General features: G+C 49.3%; 1 protein-coding gene across 1 annotated transcript; it reads left to right on the top strand.

Moving 5' to 3' along the window:
- The first annotated feature begins 293 nt into the window (after positions 1-293).
- Positions 294-17,576, top strand: LOC139047371 (uncharacterized). The gene is made up of 6 exons (XM_070521195.1): positions 294-399; positions 8,705-9,174; positions 10,241-10,357; positions 11,512-11,720; positions 15,429-15,517; positions 17,468-17,576. The coding sequence occupies exons 2-6, from the start codon at positions 9,060-9,062 to the stop codon at positions 17,481-17,483; spliced, it is 546 nt and encodes a 181-aa protein (XP_070377296.1). The 5' UTR covers positions 294-399; positions 8,705-9,059; the 3' UTR covers positions 17,484-17,576.
- The last annotated feature ends 250 nt before the right edge of the window (positions 17,577-17,826 follow it).

The following is a 17,826-nucleotide window of genomic DNA, read 5'->3' as shown; positions in this document are numbered from 1 at the left end:
TCCTTCAGTGAACCGAGTCAGTGTAGATGTTAAGCTGTGTAACGTTTGGTAAACCCGTTGACACGATGACGTCATCACGCATGGCTTGTGCTAGTAACAAGGAATATTCACGTTTCGGCGGCATAGGTGCGTGTACACTTAATTCTCGTATGACCTTAGGGCTCACGAAGGAGAACCGTCCTCCTCAGAGAATAACCGCTGCGTACGTCATGCAATGGCCCTGCATAGTCTGAGTTGCGCAAGCTCGATTCTTGGCCAGTCTTCACAGTGGAGCACGCGCCGCTGTCTCCGATGTCATCATCAGCGTACGGTTGTCAGAAGAAGATAAAGGAACTTGAAGCCCTGAAGCAGAGGGCAAACAAACCTTGAAGCGCCTGCAGCTGTCAAGGACTGCATCTGGTGCGTACACCGGCCAAGCGTTTACGTCAGTGTTTCCTCTCCTTGTTACGCGATGGAAATGTGCGAAGGGCGTTACAGAATGTATAGATTCTCACGGCATAAGTTAGATATATAGAGCGCGGAAATGGTTCTGCATTAAACTTCGACATTAAAGGATATTGCGTTTAAGTCAGCGCTTTAAAAATTGGTTTGATAACTATGGTTATATTTAATCATCTAAGCTCATAGCAAAGAATACTTTGAGTTGCTCGAGAGGACAGCGAACAATACCGAGTTGGTTGCATTCTTATAACGCGCACGCGCATTTCTTTTTTTTTATGTTTGGCCAGACTTAGCTGAAACACCCAGCACGTACATTCGCGGACAGAATAAAATGGACCACGGGATCTCAGAAAACGTTCAATTCCCGAGCAGCCTGCAGCAGTAACCAGTAAAACTGCCCACGACAACGTTGTTACCATATTATACTCGAGGTCCAAAATGCAAATACCAGATTGCGTTGTGAGGTTGCGGAGATATTCAGCTTTTTCTTAGATTTCATGGTCCGTAATATTTTGTCGCCGGGGTGTGTATATACAGTGTGTCCGTGAAGTCATGGTGCACTTCTCACCGGTCACAGGAAATCCACGAAACAAGACAGGAATGCTAAGTCTTCACCAAAATAAAACTTGGGAAAACTCTCTAAGTTTCGTACCCGTTGAGATCAGTTCGATGAGGCCTCCATTCGTTGCTTTACACACACATCTAAACGATATTCAAGTTCTTTTCGCAAGCGGTTAAGTACGTCTGGTGCAACAGAGTGAATAATGTCTGTGATTCTCTCGTGGCGTTTCATTGTACGTGCGACGAAATTAACGTTGAACTTTGGTCTCGGATTCGAATTTGGCAAGCCACAGTAAGATATATATATATATATATATATATATATATATATATATATATATATATATATATATATATATATATATATATATATATATATATATATATATATGCAAATGAGAGAAAGGCAGGGAGGTTAACCAGGGTTGAAACATCCGGTTTGCTACCCTGCACTAGGAGAAGGGAAAGGGGAAATAAAGACAGAAAGAAGAGTGAAGACAAAAAAGGCACACACTGAACTTTCCTCTGTGCCGTCCACATCTCGACTGGCGTGGACTGATCCGCTGCTGCTCACTTCTCGGTGCTGCGTCATCACCTGTGTGCGGACACCCTTGTGCATTGTACTGCGGAAACTTGGAGAGCTTTCCTTTTTTTTTATTGGGTGAAGATTTCACATTTCTGTCTCGTTTTGTTGCTTTCCCGTGACCACTCAAAACTGCACCATGACTTTAAGGACACAATGTACGTGTGGCTATTATACGCTTCTCGTTCAATGCACGGCGCTCTGGTCCCATTTCTGTCCACTTATCGCCACGTTCTCCGCACTCTGCTGCATCTGTTGCTCTCTGCAGCCGACTTCTTCAAATTCCTGTCGCAGACTTCTTTCTATTCACTTTGGAAAACACGGGGAAGGCGGGAGAATGAAATTCAAGACGGTGATCTGAACGAGAACGAAGTAAACAGCGCCTTGAAAAAGACAAGTCCACTTGCCGAAACGTTGGCTCCCGCTTTTACCTTGTTCTCGTTTTGGTCATCATCTATTCACTTCTTTGTAACGCAAGGTTCCCTATACCTCTTTCTACTGGGCAAATTCTGTTGGCGAGCTTCTTGCCTCTTGTTGTGCTAGTGTATAGTCGAGTACCAAAGAAACTTCGTTTCAATAAAAAATGGAGTGGATAGGTAGAAGCTCATTGGCGGGACGTACAAAACAAATGTGCCCAGTCGGCGTTTAAAGTTTTTGGAACGCTGGTTCCGCGGAAAAGCCGAAATCCAGTAAACCATCCAGTGCATTCAGTAAACCAGTGCAACACTATACATTGGCCAGGCAAACTATATAGTACAAGTAGAGGGAAACCTAATATCTAGGATACCCAAGCCTACAGTCTCTCGAGTAATATTCGGCTCTTCTTATTCTCAGATTCCGCATCCCGTATAGTCTTCTGACGCCGACTGCACATAGCGGTCCACGGTTAGAAGGGAGCACCTCTCACTTCGCCGGCGCTCATCTGGCAGGTGCCGACCGAAGCTGCGTCGATACCGAGATGTGTAGAATTAAGAGTGAAGAGTTTTAGGTTAGGGGACGCAAGCGGCTTGCGTGCGCAGTAGATGCCACGGTACTGCGCATGCGCAGGAGCATACGTAGGGGTCTGCGCAAGCGCAGTACCATGGCCCCTAGTTTCTGCGTACGCAACCGGCTTGCGTCCCCTAAACTAAAACTATCTAGAGCCAGCAGCACCACCAACAACAGGTCGTCTGCTGCAAAGCTGGGCGATCGTCTGTACGCTTGCCAGAGGGGGAAATTCGCTAGTGCCCTATACGCCCATCTGTGCCCCTCAACAGTACAGACCCTATATAGCACATCAACCGCTCTAACTGTCGTAGCAGGTCAAGACTCCACGTATATCGGGTATCATGTTTCTTTTCTTCTTCTTCTTCTTTCGGTCTTTCTAACGGCAATGGTTGGACCAAGGGAGGGGAGGGGGGACTCTCTGAAATCGCGATGCCCCTGGGACCGGCCGCCCCGAAACTCGCTCTTCATAGGAGGTGACAGCCGACGCACGAAGCGCAATCGTCGTCGAAATACTCGGTCGTTCACAGAATGTGGCACCGCCGGGCTAGTTGTACGCGCGCTTCTTTCGACACCGCGACAATGGAGATCGTCGGAGAGAACAAAGAAAAAAAATGTCGAGAAGGAGAAGAAGAAAAAAAGAGCGAGAGAATGGGAAAACGGTATTACCAGAGGGAGGAGGGACTGTCGTCGAGAAGTGTGTGTGTGTGTGTGTGTGTGTGTGTGTCGCCTATGCGCCCGTATTTGTGTGTCTGTCCGTGCGTGTCCTGCGCCATATCATCGCTCACGTCGACGACGAAGCTAGGTGACACGGTCAAGAACGCGTTTTACACGTGCGTGCGTCTGGCGAGCCGAGGGTTTATCAAGCCTGCAGCGAAGGCTCGGACCCGCGTATACACAGCCAGCTATATAGCTGTCGAGACCGCTCGCCTTTCTCGGCAAGTTTCGTGCACCACGGTGGAGGCTATGCGTACGCGTTCATCGGGTATTATGTGACCTGCACGTAATTTGAATGCCCTGATCGAGGAGCTGTACGTTTACCGACTCCTCGGAGTTGTAAATCTGTCTCTGCCGGGAGTTGTAAATCTGTCTTGCCCGCATTTCCTGTGTTTAACGCGGCGAGCTCGGTATACTTCCAAGTCAACAACGGCTTGCGCGTTGTCAGCGTGACATTTGCATCCTCGGAAAGCAGCAAGCGCCGAGTATTCGAGAAAGGAACCGCAAGCGATGACGATTATCGTTGTGGGATAAGGTCAGCCCCAAAGGGTTAAACTTTCTTAGGAGTGAAGGTTGTGAGTTATAGATTTGATTTACACCCTGATTCACTATTAAGGGTGCGATAATGGGCGTTACAGACCAGTTAAGACGCTTATTCACGTTTAAGGGTGTAAATTATTTTACAGGGTATACGGTGAATGTCAGATGCTCACTTCGAGAAACAGCTGCTCTATACCAGCCAACAAAACTTATTTGTCAGCGCTCCGCTCTGTTTCTTTCTCTCTCTCTTTTTTTTAGCGTGTTGTAAATTCCATCTTGAAAATATTTTCGAAGTAGCGGACTACTTTTCTGAGTGTACCAATCGGAAAAACAAGTTCTATATTCTAACATTGTTCAAAATTGGGTATTACGTAATCTGTTCAGTGACTTTCTTATTTTTGCACGCTAATCAGCCAGTTAATTTTTCGAGCACCTTGTAAAAGCCCGACTGCTATAGCTGTCCCTGTCGCCCACACGCGCACCATCACAGTAACGCGCACGCACGCAGACGAAGTGCAGGTTCTGCACGCATGAAACAAGTTGTACCTTGTTCTCAGCTATATCAGCCACCTGCATACACGCCAATCGACGCCATTCGTTCGCTGTGCGTAGCAAATTTACAGAAGAACAACGAGCAAAGAAATTAGTTTTCTATAGTTAGCCCAGACAGTGATTCGGTATGCCGTAATGAGGGCTGAGAATAGCTCTGTTAGATCGTTTCTGTAACGGTATACACAGCCATCGCGTTGTTCATATCACCATTCTCGCGTATTGAAAGAAAGCACCCTGAATGAAGAAAATACCATGCAGCCTGGCCCACTTGACCTGGAGAAAAAAAAAAAAGCTACGCAAAATTTTTTATCACGAACTTTGGAACGGCACTCTTAAGAACAACAAGAACAAAAAAAAAACTGCAAATCTTGGGGGTTTATCTCGTCCACCAACAGCGCATTTTTTCGTTCTTAAATGCTGCGCTTCCAGAACTTTCAAGCGACAAACGCACACAGGCATCGGGTAGACATCATCATCATCATTCTATTTTTGTCTTTTTGTGTCCAATGGCAGGACGATGACCTCCCCCTGCCCTGTCTTGCGCTAGCTTATTCCAACTTGCGCCTGCAAATTTCCTAATTTCATCACCCCAACCAATTTTCTGCCGTCCTCGACTGCTCTTCCCTTCCCTTGGCACCCATTCTTTAACTCTAATGGTCCGTCGGTTATCTGCCCTGAAAAAGATGGCAACTGGGCAGGTCATGTGATGTATATATACATCACATGACCTGCCCAGTTGCCATCTTTTTCTCTTAATGTCAACTAGAATATCGACTATATGCATGCATTCCATCGCTCTCTTCCTGTCACTTGAAGTTACGCCTAACGTCGTTCGTTGCATTGCTCTCTGCGCGGTCCTTAACTTGTTCTGGAGGTTCTTTGTTAACCTCCAAGTTTCTGCCCAATGTGTTAGCACCGGTAGAATGCAATGATTGTGCGCTTTTCTTTTCAGCGACAGTGGTAAGCTCCCGGTTAGTATCTGGTAACGCACGTCGTGTGCTCTCCAATAAATGTTCATTTGTAAGTTTCCTCCTCATGGTCCAGGTCCCCTGTGAGCTACACTCCATCTCACAACTACCTTGCAGCACTTAAGCGTCTTTCCTTTCTTTACATCATCATCATCATCATCGTCATCATCATCATCATCATCATCATCATCCCACACCGTGTGTAGCTGTCGAAGGTATACGAGGCGCACACGGGCAATATTATTGTGCAGCGGCATATAGTTCCGGGCGTAACTGGCCGATTATTGGTTACACTAGAGATTTTTACTTTTTGCTCACCGCATGATACGGTACAGCGACACGTGACATGCTAGGACCTTTGCGCAAACCCGTCGTATACCGAAAGTTACTGTGGCAGTTACCGCCGGTAATCGTAGTAGCCACACTAACCGTGATCAACTATAGCAAAATGGCAGTGCCCTTACAACGCCGCCTATTGGCCTCGAGCTCCACCACTGGAAAAGCTGGCGCCACCGTCGGCGTGACGTGCTAGGAGGGATCACGTGGACATAGCGGCCGCGTCGGCTGCTTCGGGCGCGCCGAAGCGAGCTGAAAACGAGTTTAAATTCCCTCGTACGCTGCGGTTTTCATTTAGTAGCGAAATGTACCCGCTTCGAGTGTCTCCTTTACAACGCTTGAAAGCACTACAATAGGTAGTGGCTGCCTTTGAAGGCGCGCGACATGGTAGGCTACTGCTCGCTGCCGCAGGGCCGGACGCACGTAACGGAGGCCGGTGTCAGCCTTATTCACACGTAGCCGCAGGACAAGAAGCTGTGTGAAGCTTGGCTCGCGAAACATAAAACCGGCAAACAGTCATCGGCTACAACTCGGGTATGCAAGCACAGACGCGGGGAAGATTTCTGCTACGGCGCCCGGTCTGCGATGTTCTGAAAACGCGCAATGAGGCGCACGCCCGAGTCAGCTGCCTGACTAATGTCATGACGGTTTGGTCTATCAACTTGTCGATACTATAGATACTGGCTAGTTCAGTGGAGTGGAAAGGCAGCGGTAAGAAGCACATTTGAAGAAAGCATGGCATATGGTCATGTTTGTGTTATGAATTAATGCACTGGATAACAAAAAAGGAGCAGCGGGAAATCGCACGCTGAGCACGCCGATAAACATACAGTGCGACGCAACTCGAGAAATAGTATCGAATGGTCAAAGAATTTTGAAGAAAAAAAAAAGATTGAATCGTCGCGACGGCACATCACAGTTCCCGTAGGCGTCGAAGTCTCTACAATGAAATTATTTTTGAACAGCTCTGATAGCACCCACGCAACAATGGTTGCTTGTATACTGTCAAATGCTCATATTCTGCGGCCTAAAGCTCATGGCACGGTGCGAAAACGCGCGCGCGGAGAAAGCGAAACAGTGCGCGGACAAGCATGCAGACGCGCAGTCGGTCGCTGCGAATCCGCGCGATCGCTGCATTGAGGCTTCATTCTATTACGCTCCATTTAGTTATACAAACACTATAAGAACATATTTCACATAGTTTGCTCTCAGTGTTCACCTACCTTTCACGCAAGAAGCCGGTTCGGCAGACTCCATCGCGGCGACCGTGCGCAGTGGCGTTCACTGTACGTATTCGGTAAAGAGATAGCGACTGTAAACGATTGTGTGCTTTCAGTTTGCCCAAGATTATTATTTAGACAGTAAGAAACTTCTATCGTTTCGAAAGTGCTTACAGAAATGTCCGGGAAAGCTCGCGCGTGGTGTTTTCAGTGAGCGCTGACAGCAAAAGCTATGAGGAGCGCGCCACGTGATCCCTCATACTACGCCAGCCAGGCGCTTCCGATAGAGGGCGACTCCGTAACTCCTCGCCGCCAATACCCGCTTCGATCCGAATTCGCGCTTGTTACCGGCGCTCCGCCCTGTCAGCAAGAAACAAGTGGCGAAATCCGTCATTGCCAAGTTTCATCTCAAGCTGATGTCAAAGCATTAAGTACGTCTTGCCGTAATTACTGAGGTCGGCTGTTCCTATTGTTAGGAATTCGTGTAGCTTCCACAGTGCTGCAAGGAACTGCTCAGATATAGGTAAACGTACTCCTTCGCAGACTCTATAGGGGCTGACTGACGATCCTGAATTCTTGTTCCCTCGCTAGGCTATTGAACATTATCTTTTGTCTTTTGCATGACATTACTTCAGCGTGACATATACCGCAGAGCAATGTTGCCAACCGTGGGGTTACCCCAGTGTAGGGCTATTTTTTTTTTTCGCAGTGTTTTCGCTGCTTGGTAGGGCCGTAGGGCCGTCCGACAATCTTTTGGCGAAATCTAGGATTTTAGTAATAACGTTTCTGTTATTTTGTCGTGTAGTGATGTATTTGAACGAGAAAATTTGGTGCGTAGGGTCAGACGTATAGGGTCAAGGAGAATACCGCGCAAGGTAACGTACGTAGGGTTTTTTTCCGGCCGCCACATATGGTCTTTTTTTGAAGAAGCGGTCGGCAACAATGGTGCAAATTGTTAAAAGGCCCCTTACCACATAGAGTTTCATACAATACTCATCGTATGAGGCTCTGTGCCTCACCAGGTCTGGCCATATTTAGCTGGCAAGCGCAGATCATACAATGCGCGCCAACGATCGTGTTTGCAGACCCGCGGCGGAGGTGCAGTTCGCCATTAGGGGGCCCACATGCACAGCTTCGCTGGTCATCCTTCTTCACAGAGTGAAAGTGCACCGAATTCGTTTGTTTTACTTCGCACCAAAGCAAGAGAGATGTACTTCTTCTCCGTCTGCTTGTTCCCACGGTCGTGCAGTTACGTGCACAGGTACCGAAACTATGCCATTTTCTAGCGCGTTGCAGGGGCGTGATCATGCTATGCGATCCGCTTGTTCTGTCTCAGTATTCGTGTAGCACTGAATTATACCGCTGGTCACGTGTCCTTGCGAACGGCGCGCAAAGTCGTGCGCTGCGCGAATGAGACAACAGCTCGCGCGCGACGCTGTCAGCGGAAGTGCGTAGCGCCGAAAAAAAAAAGCGCGAGGAGACAAAAAAAAAATAAAGGCGGGGCAATCGTGACACTGGCATTGGCAATGCGGCTGTCGTATACAAAGGGGTGTATGTCCACCGGACCACGGGCCCCATCGAGCCACATATGCCGTCTGCCATGACGAGTCCTCGCAGCCGCGTCTGCACACAAATACACGCCCGCACGCCGTATACCCCACCCCCTGTCCACCGCCTCAGTGCGGCCGCGTCTGCTGCGCGGCGGATGCGTAGATGCGAACCTTGAACCTCGGTGTCGCGTTTCGAGCGTCGCGGGCGCACGCTCGTGTTTCGCTTCTCCCCCATCCTCTACCCCATTGCAGCGGAACTCACAAGACGTCGGGAGAAGAGAAGCAAGCAAGCAAGCAGGCGACACGCAGCCCCCTCTCCTGTGACGTCACCACGCACGTCGGGGCGCGACGCGGCGGTCCTTCGTCTCTCCCTCCCTCCCTTCCCGCGGGACGATAAGCGGGGCCCACATATCCTGCGGTCGGCAGTGGGTCGAGCGTCCAGTCGAGCCTCGGTTCGCGATACTCCAGTAGTGCCCGCCAAGGCGACCGCGCGTGGTTTCGCTTGTGGATCACCTCCTCCGAGAGACGAGTTCTCTTTTTACCGGTTCCACATAACCGCCGGCGTCTCGGTACACCGCCGAAGAAAGCAAGATCATCTACACCAGTCATGCTGTCGACACGCCACATCCTCCTGGCCGCGGCCGCCATCCTCGTCCTCTTCGTCTGCTGGTCACGAGCACAGGAGGCCGCAGAAGAAGCTCCATTCAGGCCCTTCATCAATTGTAAGAGACACATCATTTGTTCGTCAGTCCGTGATAACTCGGTAGGCGCGTCATGCATGTAGACTGGAGGATCATCATCCTTAGACGTCTATGCGTCTCTGGATAGCATAAATGTTTTACTCTTCCCACATCCTGTTTCAAGAAGACGGACCGCATAAAAGTTAAAAAGTGTCGTCTGCTTACGCCTTTTGGGGCAAGCAGACGGCCAGCAGAAAAGTTTGTATGGTCTGGTTCGATCTCCTGCTGTAAGCAGACTGGCTTGCGCTCTCGCTAAACTTCTTGCTACGAGCAGACGACACAGCTGAAGAGTTAACGGGCAGATAGTGACATCCTGCATATAAGCCCTGCTGCGGTCAGACAGTTTAGAAAGAATGCGCCTTCTGCAGCGTACCCGACATTCTTGCAACGAACAAGATTCAAAATTAACCAGTCCGGCGCAAGCTATCCAAACCTCGAAGCTCTGGATTATCATGTAGTATACATACAGCGCACAACGTGAAAACGTTGTAGTGCAGTAAACGTACTGGCTCGATCCAATAATTACCATTGTGATCGCCCGATCCAAAGGCCATCAGTCGCATCAGCATAGTCAAAACTTTGATCTCAGCCAAAAAGCGGAAAATTCGTTCGGAAAGCGCAGCTCCGGTATTTCATTTAGCCCTGACAACGACGCCAAAACATGAGGTTCGCGGTCCCTAGCAAAGTTCTTTGGTTCAGTAAACCAGGTTCACAACAACCAGCATCGTCTGCAAGACCGAGCCTAACTTGTAGCTCGCTCGGCGATGTTAGATTAAAAAAAAAAAAAGATCTCGTATAACCTGGTGTACCGTCGTTGTCTGATTTTTTTCTTCTTCTTTCTCCTTTCTTTTTGTTTCCTTAAACCCCTTCCGCTGTGTAGGGTAGCAAACCGGGCGTGCGTCTGGTTGACCATCCTACCTTTCCTTCCTTCCTTTCCCTCCTCCTCCTCCTCCTCCTCCATTCTTCTTCTTTTTTCTTTTTTTGAACTAGGTCAATGGTGCAGGAATCAGCACGCTACATTTTTTTTGTGCATTTGTTTTCCACGCAGGCACATTGAAGAAGGGTGACCCTGGTGAGCACGCGTTGGCTCGTCTGGAAGGATGCGAAACTGCGGAGGTGTGCCCACTCTACAGGAACACATCGGCCAAGCTCGAGATGCAGTTCCGTACGTGTACTTGGTTTATCGCTTTGCCCATATATATGCCTTGTCGTTTTACCCACGGATACGCCCTTCAGACGCAAACAAGATAAGGCTCGAGTGTACATGCAGTTAGCAGACTGTACACCCGCGTATCGCGGGCTTCCCATCACCGCACTGGCAATTGGAACCGTGAACTTATAACGACGTTGACCTTGTACAGACACCCTAAGGCAAGCCGGGAATAGACAGAGACATTCTGCTTGCGACAATACGCGAATTTCCCTTGATTATGTTTCGATTCTGGGTGACGGGACCACCTGGAGTCATCAGATTCAGAATTCTGGCATACTTACTGGCCGTCGTCGATCGACTTATATAAGTGCCCTATAGATGTAATTTACAAATGTGTAATGTCTGTTCTTACTGCGTATCTACAGTTGTAGACTATACATGGTCAGTTTGTTATATTCCAAGCCCTTAAGTCGAAGTGCACATGTGGACATGCAAGTGGATTCCAAGTTTACATACTGGCTACAATTCCTGAGTTGGGACATGTGCCGTAAAGTATTTAATTAATCAGTTAATTAGCGTTTCTTTAATTCGCCGAATGTGCGTCTCGATTTCTAGTGAGAGCGGTATCCGCCGCTTCGAGTAATCCAGCTCGACGACTGCGATTACGCTATCTGCCACAGAAAACTTTAAAGAATTATGTATCTGGTCTAAAACACTATTTAAATACCTACTGCGATAGTTAATTATTGCTTGTTTTATTCCCCCCCTTACTCACTTATACCCCCTCCTTTAAAAACGCGTTTTCCTTAATTAAGTGCACTGTACCGGTCTAGGTATTGAAGAAGCGCGGCGCGAACGCACTGAAACTCTCACCCCTACGTCCGGGTACGCGCATGCGTAGTACTGTCGCCCCTAGTTCTTGCGTATGCAAGCCGCTTGCGATTCCCTAATCTAAAGCTTTCCAATACAAAGCGCTAGCGCTTCGCGTTGTCGACTACGAAGATTATCGATGAAGGTCATGTAAACCACGTACCAAGACGCCCAAATTTTCGTCACATCGTTACTGATCGCCAGAGAGGAATGTGGAACGCGTAATTAACCCGGCATTAGTGAAACGATTCCACGGCGCTTTCCTCATCGGTGGCCGGTGTGTACACGCAACGCAGACGTGAGCAACAGCACCCGGGGCGTGTACCGACGCATCTACGGCCTCTTCGAGAAGGTGATGGTGCCGTACGGCCGCGAGACCAGCATCTGCGACTCGACGGCGTCCATCGACGATGACGTCAAGTGCTCCCAGGGAGACCGGGGACTGCGAGCGGGCCACACGTACCAGCACACGGGGGCCTTCTTCGTCAAGCCCTTCTTCCCAAAGGTACACACATACGATATCCCAGCAAAACTTTTTGTTGCGCTAGTCGGTGTACGTTACTGAAGTACTAAAGAGCCAAACAGACGACACAAAAAGAGACACGGACGCTCGTCCGTGTCTCTTCTTGTGTCGTCTGTTTGGCGCTTTAGTACTTCAGTAACATGCACCAGCTAGCCCAACAAAAAGTTCTGCTTGAATAAGATTACGACACAAGAGTAAGCGCTCGTCCGTGTCTCTTCTTGTGTCGTCTGTTTGGCGCTCTAGTACTTCAGTATACAGACGAGCTCGGCACCGTGGGCAAAAAACACCACGGGGTGGCACTTGATAACCGAGAGCGCTTAAACCGCGTTTAAAACCGTGCAACCATGTTTTATGCGAAGCATATTACGAGAGCCCAACCCAGCTCCTCAGGCGCGGCGGTGTCGCCTTGAATACCACGTGACACCGTGACGTCACGACAGAGGAGAAGTGGCTTTGGCTCAACTCTTGCAAGATGGGCTGGGTGGGAATCGAACCAGCCTCCGGAGTGTGAGACGGAGACGCTACCACTGAGTCACGAGTACGATGCTTCAAAGCGGTACAAAAGCGCCTCTAGTGAATTCGGTGTTGCCTTAGAAACGAGCTGTTTCTAAGGCTCAGGCGTGCGTCGCTTGCTCAGGCGCACATTTCGTTGCCGCGCCGAACGCTGCGTTGCTCGACGCTCACCGCGTCCAAGGCGAAGCAGAGTAACGCACGAGTTTTTTCTTCGTCTAGCCGAACCAAATATAGCCAAGCAACAGCAGTTCACCAGGCTAAACAGTGGTTCAACAACTAAAATAAAGGCTAGTATGCTTCGCATCCTGGGCTTAACCTTACCTAAGCCACAGCCATTTTTTTCCCTCGCCTCTGGCGAGGGAGAGGCGTGGTTGCAAAGAATTTTTAAAACAAATAAAATATATAGGGACTATAAAACTTGGCGTTTAGGAGCCCGTATGCGCGGTTCACGATGGACAGTAAATGAGATGACTCTGTGCAATCGTTAGGAGTCATCCCTATCGAAAAATCCCGTTATGCCCAATATATGCCCTGTATCCATAACACCATGTGATTCTATAAGATCCTGTATGAAAACCGGTACGTTCCGATGTAAACACACGTGATCATATAGGATTGTGGCATGGTGCATATGGGTCTTTTCCAAAGGCGATTGATTTTACTGCTCATTGTGGACAAGGGATACGGGTACCGAAACGGCCCCCGTAGGAGGACACAAGAATTACGAAATCAACGTCACACGTTAACTTAATCCAGCCTATAGTATAAACGTAGAGGAGACAGAGTAAAAAAGAAGTATAAGCCCAGCTAGCTCGGTGCCACCTTGCTGTACGCTGTTTAGAAAGGAACACTGTTAATGTCCATACACATCCGTCGATCAATGCATTCATAGAAAAACGTTCTATAGACTCTAAAAAAAAGCTTACATCCTATGGGAGTGTATCGTGTCCCCGCAATAATCGTCATCTGTCTAGCTTGCGTTTCCTTTCTTAACTCTGCACTCACTGGTTTCCTGTCGAAAGTGCTACGTCATGCTGATAACGCGCATGCCGTTCGCGACCGGGAAGTACCTGACGCAGCAGCCTTTAAAAAAAGAGGAAAGGCACGCAAGAGAAATCAATATTATTCTTCGAGTACAAGATAAGCTCCAAATGGTGCAAACTTTTTTTTGACTGCCGGTTACAAAAGGAGTGCCGGTAACTTTTTCTTTTAGGGTGTAGCTAGCTTGTACGCGTGCTTGACTCCGTTTTCAACAGTTCTAGTACTCCCCAAAAAGGATACGTTAAGTTCGACTGCAGGTACAACACGTTAAACTTTTAGTCGAATACGCGCTGCACAAGCAGCTACACCCTCAAAGAGGAGTTGCCAGTACTCCCTTTTGTTCCGAGGAATCAAGATACACTCTTTAAGAAATGTACACCCTTTGGCGCGTATCTTGTCCCACAACTATAATCGACATCTCTCTTGCCCGCATTTATTTTCTTTAACGCTGCGAGCACGGTACTTCCAAGTCACGAACGGCGTGCGCGTTATCAGCGTGACACAGCGTTCTCGACAGAACAGTAGCGAGCGCCGAGTTCTCAAGAAAGGAAGCGCAAGCAAGGCAGATGGAGATTATTGTTGTGGGACAAATATACACGCCAAAGGGTGCCAATGTTTTAAAGTACAGGTTTAAAAAGTTGTCCTGGCAAAATCGGCAGACGAATGTACCGACTCCGCAGCTACAAAGAGGACGTTTTACTTCAGGGGGCCCCTATAGTTACACGGTAACAGAGAAATCGTTTTGCTCCGTCTTTACTTTCACCATTCGAACATCCCCAAATGCATTATACCAGAGACTCTTTCGGCTGGTCGCTCGAAAGCACAGTATATAACATAATGCATTGTGGCACAGAGCCAATCATAAATGTTCAATGCAACTGGGAGAACATCTAAATGGCACCATAATGGCTACTCACCCAATATCCAGAATTACACGGCAGTTATATGGTATACTAGTGGGAATATTCCCGACATGCTGATGCCAGATCCAGCCAAGAAATGTATCCAAGTGACAGAGAAGCCAAACTCTTATACAGACAAGTTTGCCCGCGGAAGCAGTCACTTTGGTGCAACGCTATAGGCTTTCGACGCTTATTCGAGGATCAAGCATCCATGCGCTGTGCGTATTGTGAGCGCCTACGTGTGTTCGTCACTTCTTTCTTTTGTCCGAGTTCTCTCTTCGCGCTGTTAGTTTAATCGTGTCCAACCAAATGCGCACGTTTGCTTTGTCTTGGGAAACAAGCATCAGCTGCCCGCGGGCATGCTGGACGAATGGCGTACGCTTCTCGTTGGGGTTATTTTCACGTCGCCCATATAGTTGCGTCACGCGAACGGAAAAGTACGCCCGGCCGTAGTCGACAGAAAGCACGGCTCCAGGTGCTTTTGCGCCTGCATCCGAACAAGGTCTTGTGTCACAAGATATGGTGCCTACGTATACGTTTTACGTCGGATATACAGTGTCCCCGTCAAGTCATGGTGCACTTTTGACCAGTGACAGGAAAGCAACAAAACAAGATAGAAATCTGGAATCTTCACCAAATTAAAGAAAAACTCCAAGTTTTCTTAGTATGATGCACAACGGTGATGACGCAGCACCATGAACTACGCAGCAGCGGATCACCCCACGCCAGTAGAGATGTGGATGGTACAGAGGAAAGTTCAGCGTGTTCTGTGGCTCGCTAAATTTGAATCCGTGACCAAAGTGCAGCGTGACTATCGTCGCGCGTACAACGAAGCGCCACCAGGGAATCGCAGATGTTATTCACTCTGTTGCACCAGACGTCCTTAACCGTGTGCGGCAAGAACTTGAATATTGTTTAGATGTGTGTGGGGCAGCAAATGGAGGCCACCTAGAACTGCACTGAATAGGTGCCAAACTTGGAGAGTTTTCCAAGTGTTATTTGGTGAAAATTTCGTATTTCTATCTTGCTTCGTTGGTTCCCTGTGACCGGTCAAAAGTGCACCATGACTACGGACACACTATATGTATCGCGTGTGGTCATCTATTATGCGTGTTTCTTTCATTGTTCTTTTAGTTTGCGCACGAGCATGTGATACGCAGTGATGTAACTTGTGTACTGTATAATCGGGACGGGCTCGACCTCCGTAATTGTTTTTTCTTTTTTACTGTCGCAGGTCAAGGTGGACGTCGCCGTGTACGTTTACGACAAAGAAGGCACGAACAAGTACCCCATCGCCTGCGTCATGATCCCCGTCCAGATTCTGTGAGTGCGTGTATTAATCAGCGCCACTGTATGATGAAAGGTGTGTAGAGAATCTTCGTGGCTTTGTGTCCACAATGTCCTATGTGCCCGGGGCGGTAGAGTAAGCACCTGGTGGCGTAGCCCGGAAAAGGGTGGGTGTGCGTTCGGTGTGAGCAAAATCCCCCGAATTTCGTTGGAAACGATTTGCAGGCGGGGCCACTCCTCCGCACGGCGTGGATTAGCTATAGCACGTGCAAAACTGGCGCATGGCCGAAGCGGTAGCACTACGATTGATGCGTACGTGACACTAATTCATGCCTGCATATGCCTTATAAAATAACTTCGCCCGCATTTAATTTTTCCGCCGCGCTATCTTCGGTGAAGATTGACGCCGGCCAATCAGGAGTGGGACCACGCGAAATACGCCCGTCCTTCTGCGTCAGAGCGTCGTCTGCTCACTCCCGAACGGCGGTATACGGCACGTCCCGTTAAGCTTCCAGTGCACTCCGGTGTCACATCGTAAAACGGGCTCGTAGGGGCAGACCTCGTGCCCCCTTTCTCCTATGCCACCGAGAGTTTTCAGCGAAAGCGGTCGTCTTTCAGAATCTCTCGTAGGAATCACGCGTCAGACGAGAACAGCCGGCCTTGAACACGACCGCTCCCTGCAGACGGACACCGACAGACCAGACGGCACGGACGCGCACGCTGGGCCCATGGCCGTTTCTCCTGGCGAAACGGCGATAGCGGAAGCGCTCGCCCCATATCCACGAGCTTACAGAGACGCTCGTGTCGCATTAGCAATCCGAGGAGTGGTGAGAAGAAACAGAAAAACGAGAAAGAAACTTTTTCAGATAAATGCTGGGGGAATCGCCCAGTAAGGTTTGCAGATACAGATAACCAGGGGCGAGGCGCGTGGTGTCGCGTTCGCCCGTCTGCTTGCAAGACAAGAGCTTGCGCATATCTGCTGGAGGGGGTTGTCGGGAAGGGGGGTGGGGGAGGCAGAACGAGAGAGCCCAGCTCACGCAGCCGTCTGGTTTTCGCTTGTTCCACGGGTGTGTCTCGATAAGGGCTCACTGCACGCGCCGCGGACTACGCAGCCACTGTGACCCTGAGATGATCTTTTGTCGACCATCGCGACAAAGAAGCGTGTCCGAATTCGAGCGAGACCCGCAAGGTTCCGTATTATCGCAAAGGGGTCGCTGTACCGTCCACGCGGTGCACCTGTACTGGCATAACCGAGGGTAACTTTCCGTGGGATGCTCTTCGGATCGCGATAACGGAGAGCACTTGGGAGACAGGTATAAAGAAACCACGTGAACATATAATGGCAGCGAGTGGCATATACACGGCTGTCCAACTCTGTGAGTTTGTGCAGATGTGTCAGCTAAATATGTGCGCTTATTTCCGCAACGTCCCGGCAGTAGCGAAACGCCGGCGTCTCTCGCGGACAACGTTTAGGGGCACGGCGGTATCGTGGGCGGCACGTCGTAAAGCATGTCGGCACGGCCCGCACATGCTTTACTTAATTATTTTCCTTGATTACACGAACGTATGCTGATTGAGCGAGCCTACTTCTCGGCGTTCGCCAGTTCACGCAGCCCACGCTAAAGATCACTTCCACCTATAGTGGCGCTCCAGATTCCGATCTATGGACGCTGTTGATAATACGCCACTGGGGTTGAAGCTACAGACGGCGTTGGACTCTTACGTATTACTGCCGCGCCCCCCCACATTTACTTTTTGTTTTCTGCTAAAGATAGGTAAACACGGAGCGTTTGCCCCGCAATAGACGTATGGTGCCATTCTGGACAGTCGTATTCCGCCGCGTTGGCCTTTCGGGCCAATCACAGAGGGCGTAGCGGTCCAGCCAACCAATCAGAGCTGATAGCATGGCGGATTTGTCGGGCAGCCGCTGTCCGATTGTCTTTGTTTCTCCCTTCTGATGGCGATGCTCATTTTCTCCGTATCCAGGGACAGGGAGGCGTGAGCAGGCCGTCGCCCACGACCACCTGGTGCAGTTGCCGAAGACTCCTGGAGCGCAGCCACGTTACGCCAAAAATAAATAATTTAACAAACCCAGCACGAGTCCCGTCTGCCAGTGCTTCCCACGCCGCAGCCGTCTTTCTCCCAGAGCTGCTGTACAATATTACGTAGACTTATCTGGCTAAGCTAGGCAAGTCTGCGACTGGTAAAGTGCTCTTTCAAAACCGAATTTCCGTTAATTTCACTTTAAGAGGCTGACTAATTATTAGAGTGGAAAAAATGGCAAAGGCTTATTTTTTTTAAATTGCGCGCCGGAGCCTCAGCTCCGGCATGTCGGTGTGACGTCA

This window comes from Dermacentor albipictus, chromosome 7 (assembly GCF_038994185.2).
Source record: "Dermacentor albipictus isolate Rhodes 1998 colony chromosome 7, USDA_Dalb.pri_finalv2, whole genome shotgun sequence".
Lineage (NCBI taxonomy): Eukaryota > Metazoa > Arthropoda > Arachnida > Ixodida > Ixodidae > Dermacentor > Dermacentor albipictus.
The sequence above is the reverse complement of the archived record's forward strand: the minus strand, read 5'-3'. Positions and strand labels throughout refer to the sequence as shown.

Coding starts and splice junctions, on each gene's coding strand:
- LOC139047371 (XM_070521195.1), top strand. CDS start 9,060: ATGCTGTCGACACGCCACATCCTCCTGGCCGCGGCCGCCATCCTCGTC. Junction 9,175..10,240: donor ATTCAGGCCCTTCATCAATT/GTAAGAGACACA, acceptor TTTTCCACGCAG/GCACATTGAAGAAGGGTGAC. Junction 11,721..15,428: donor TCAAGCCCTTCTTCCCAAAG/GTACACACATAC, acceptor TTACTGTCGCAG/GTCAAGGTGGACGTCGCCGT.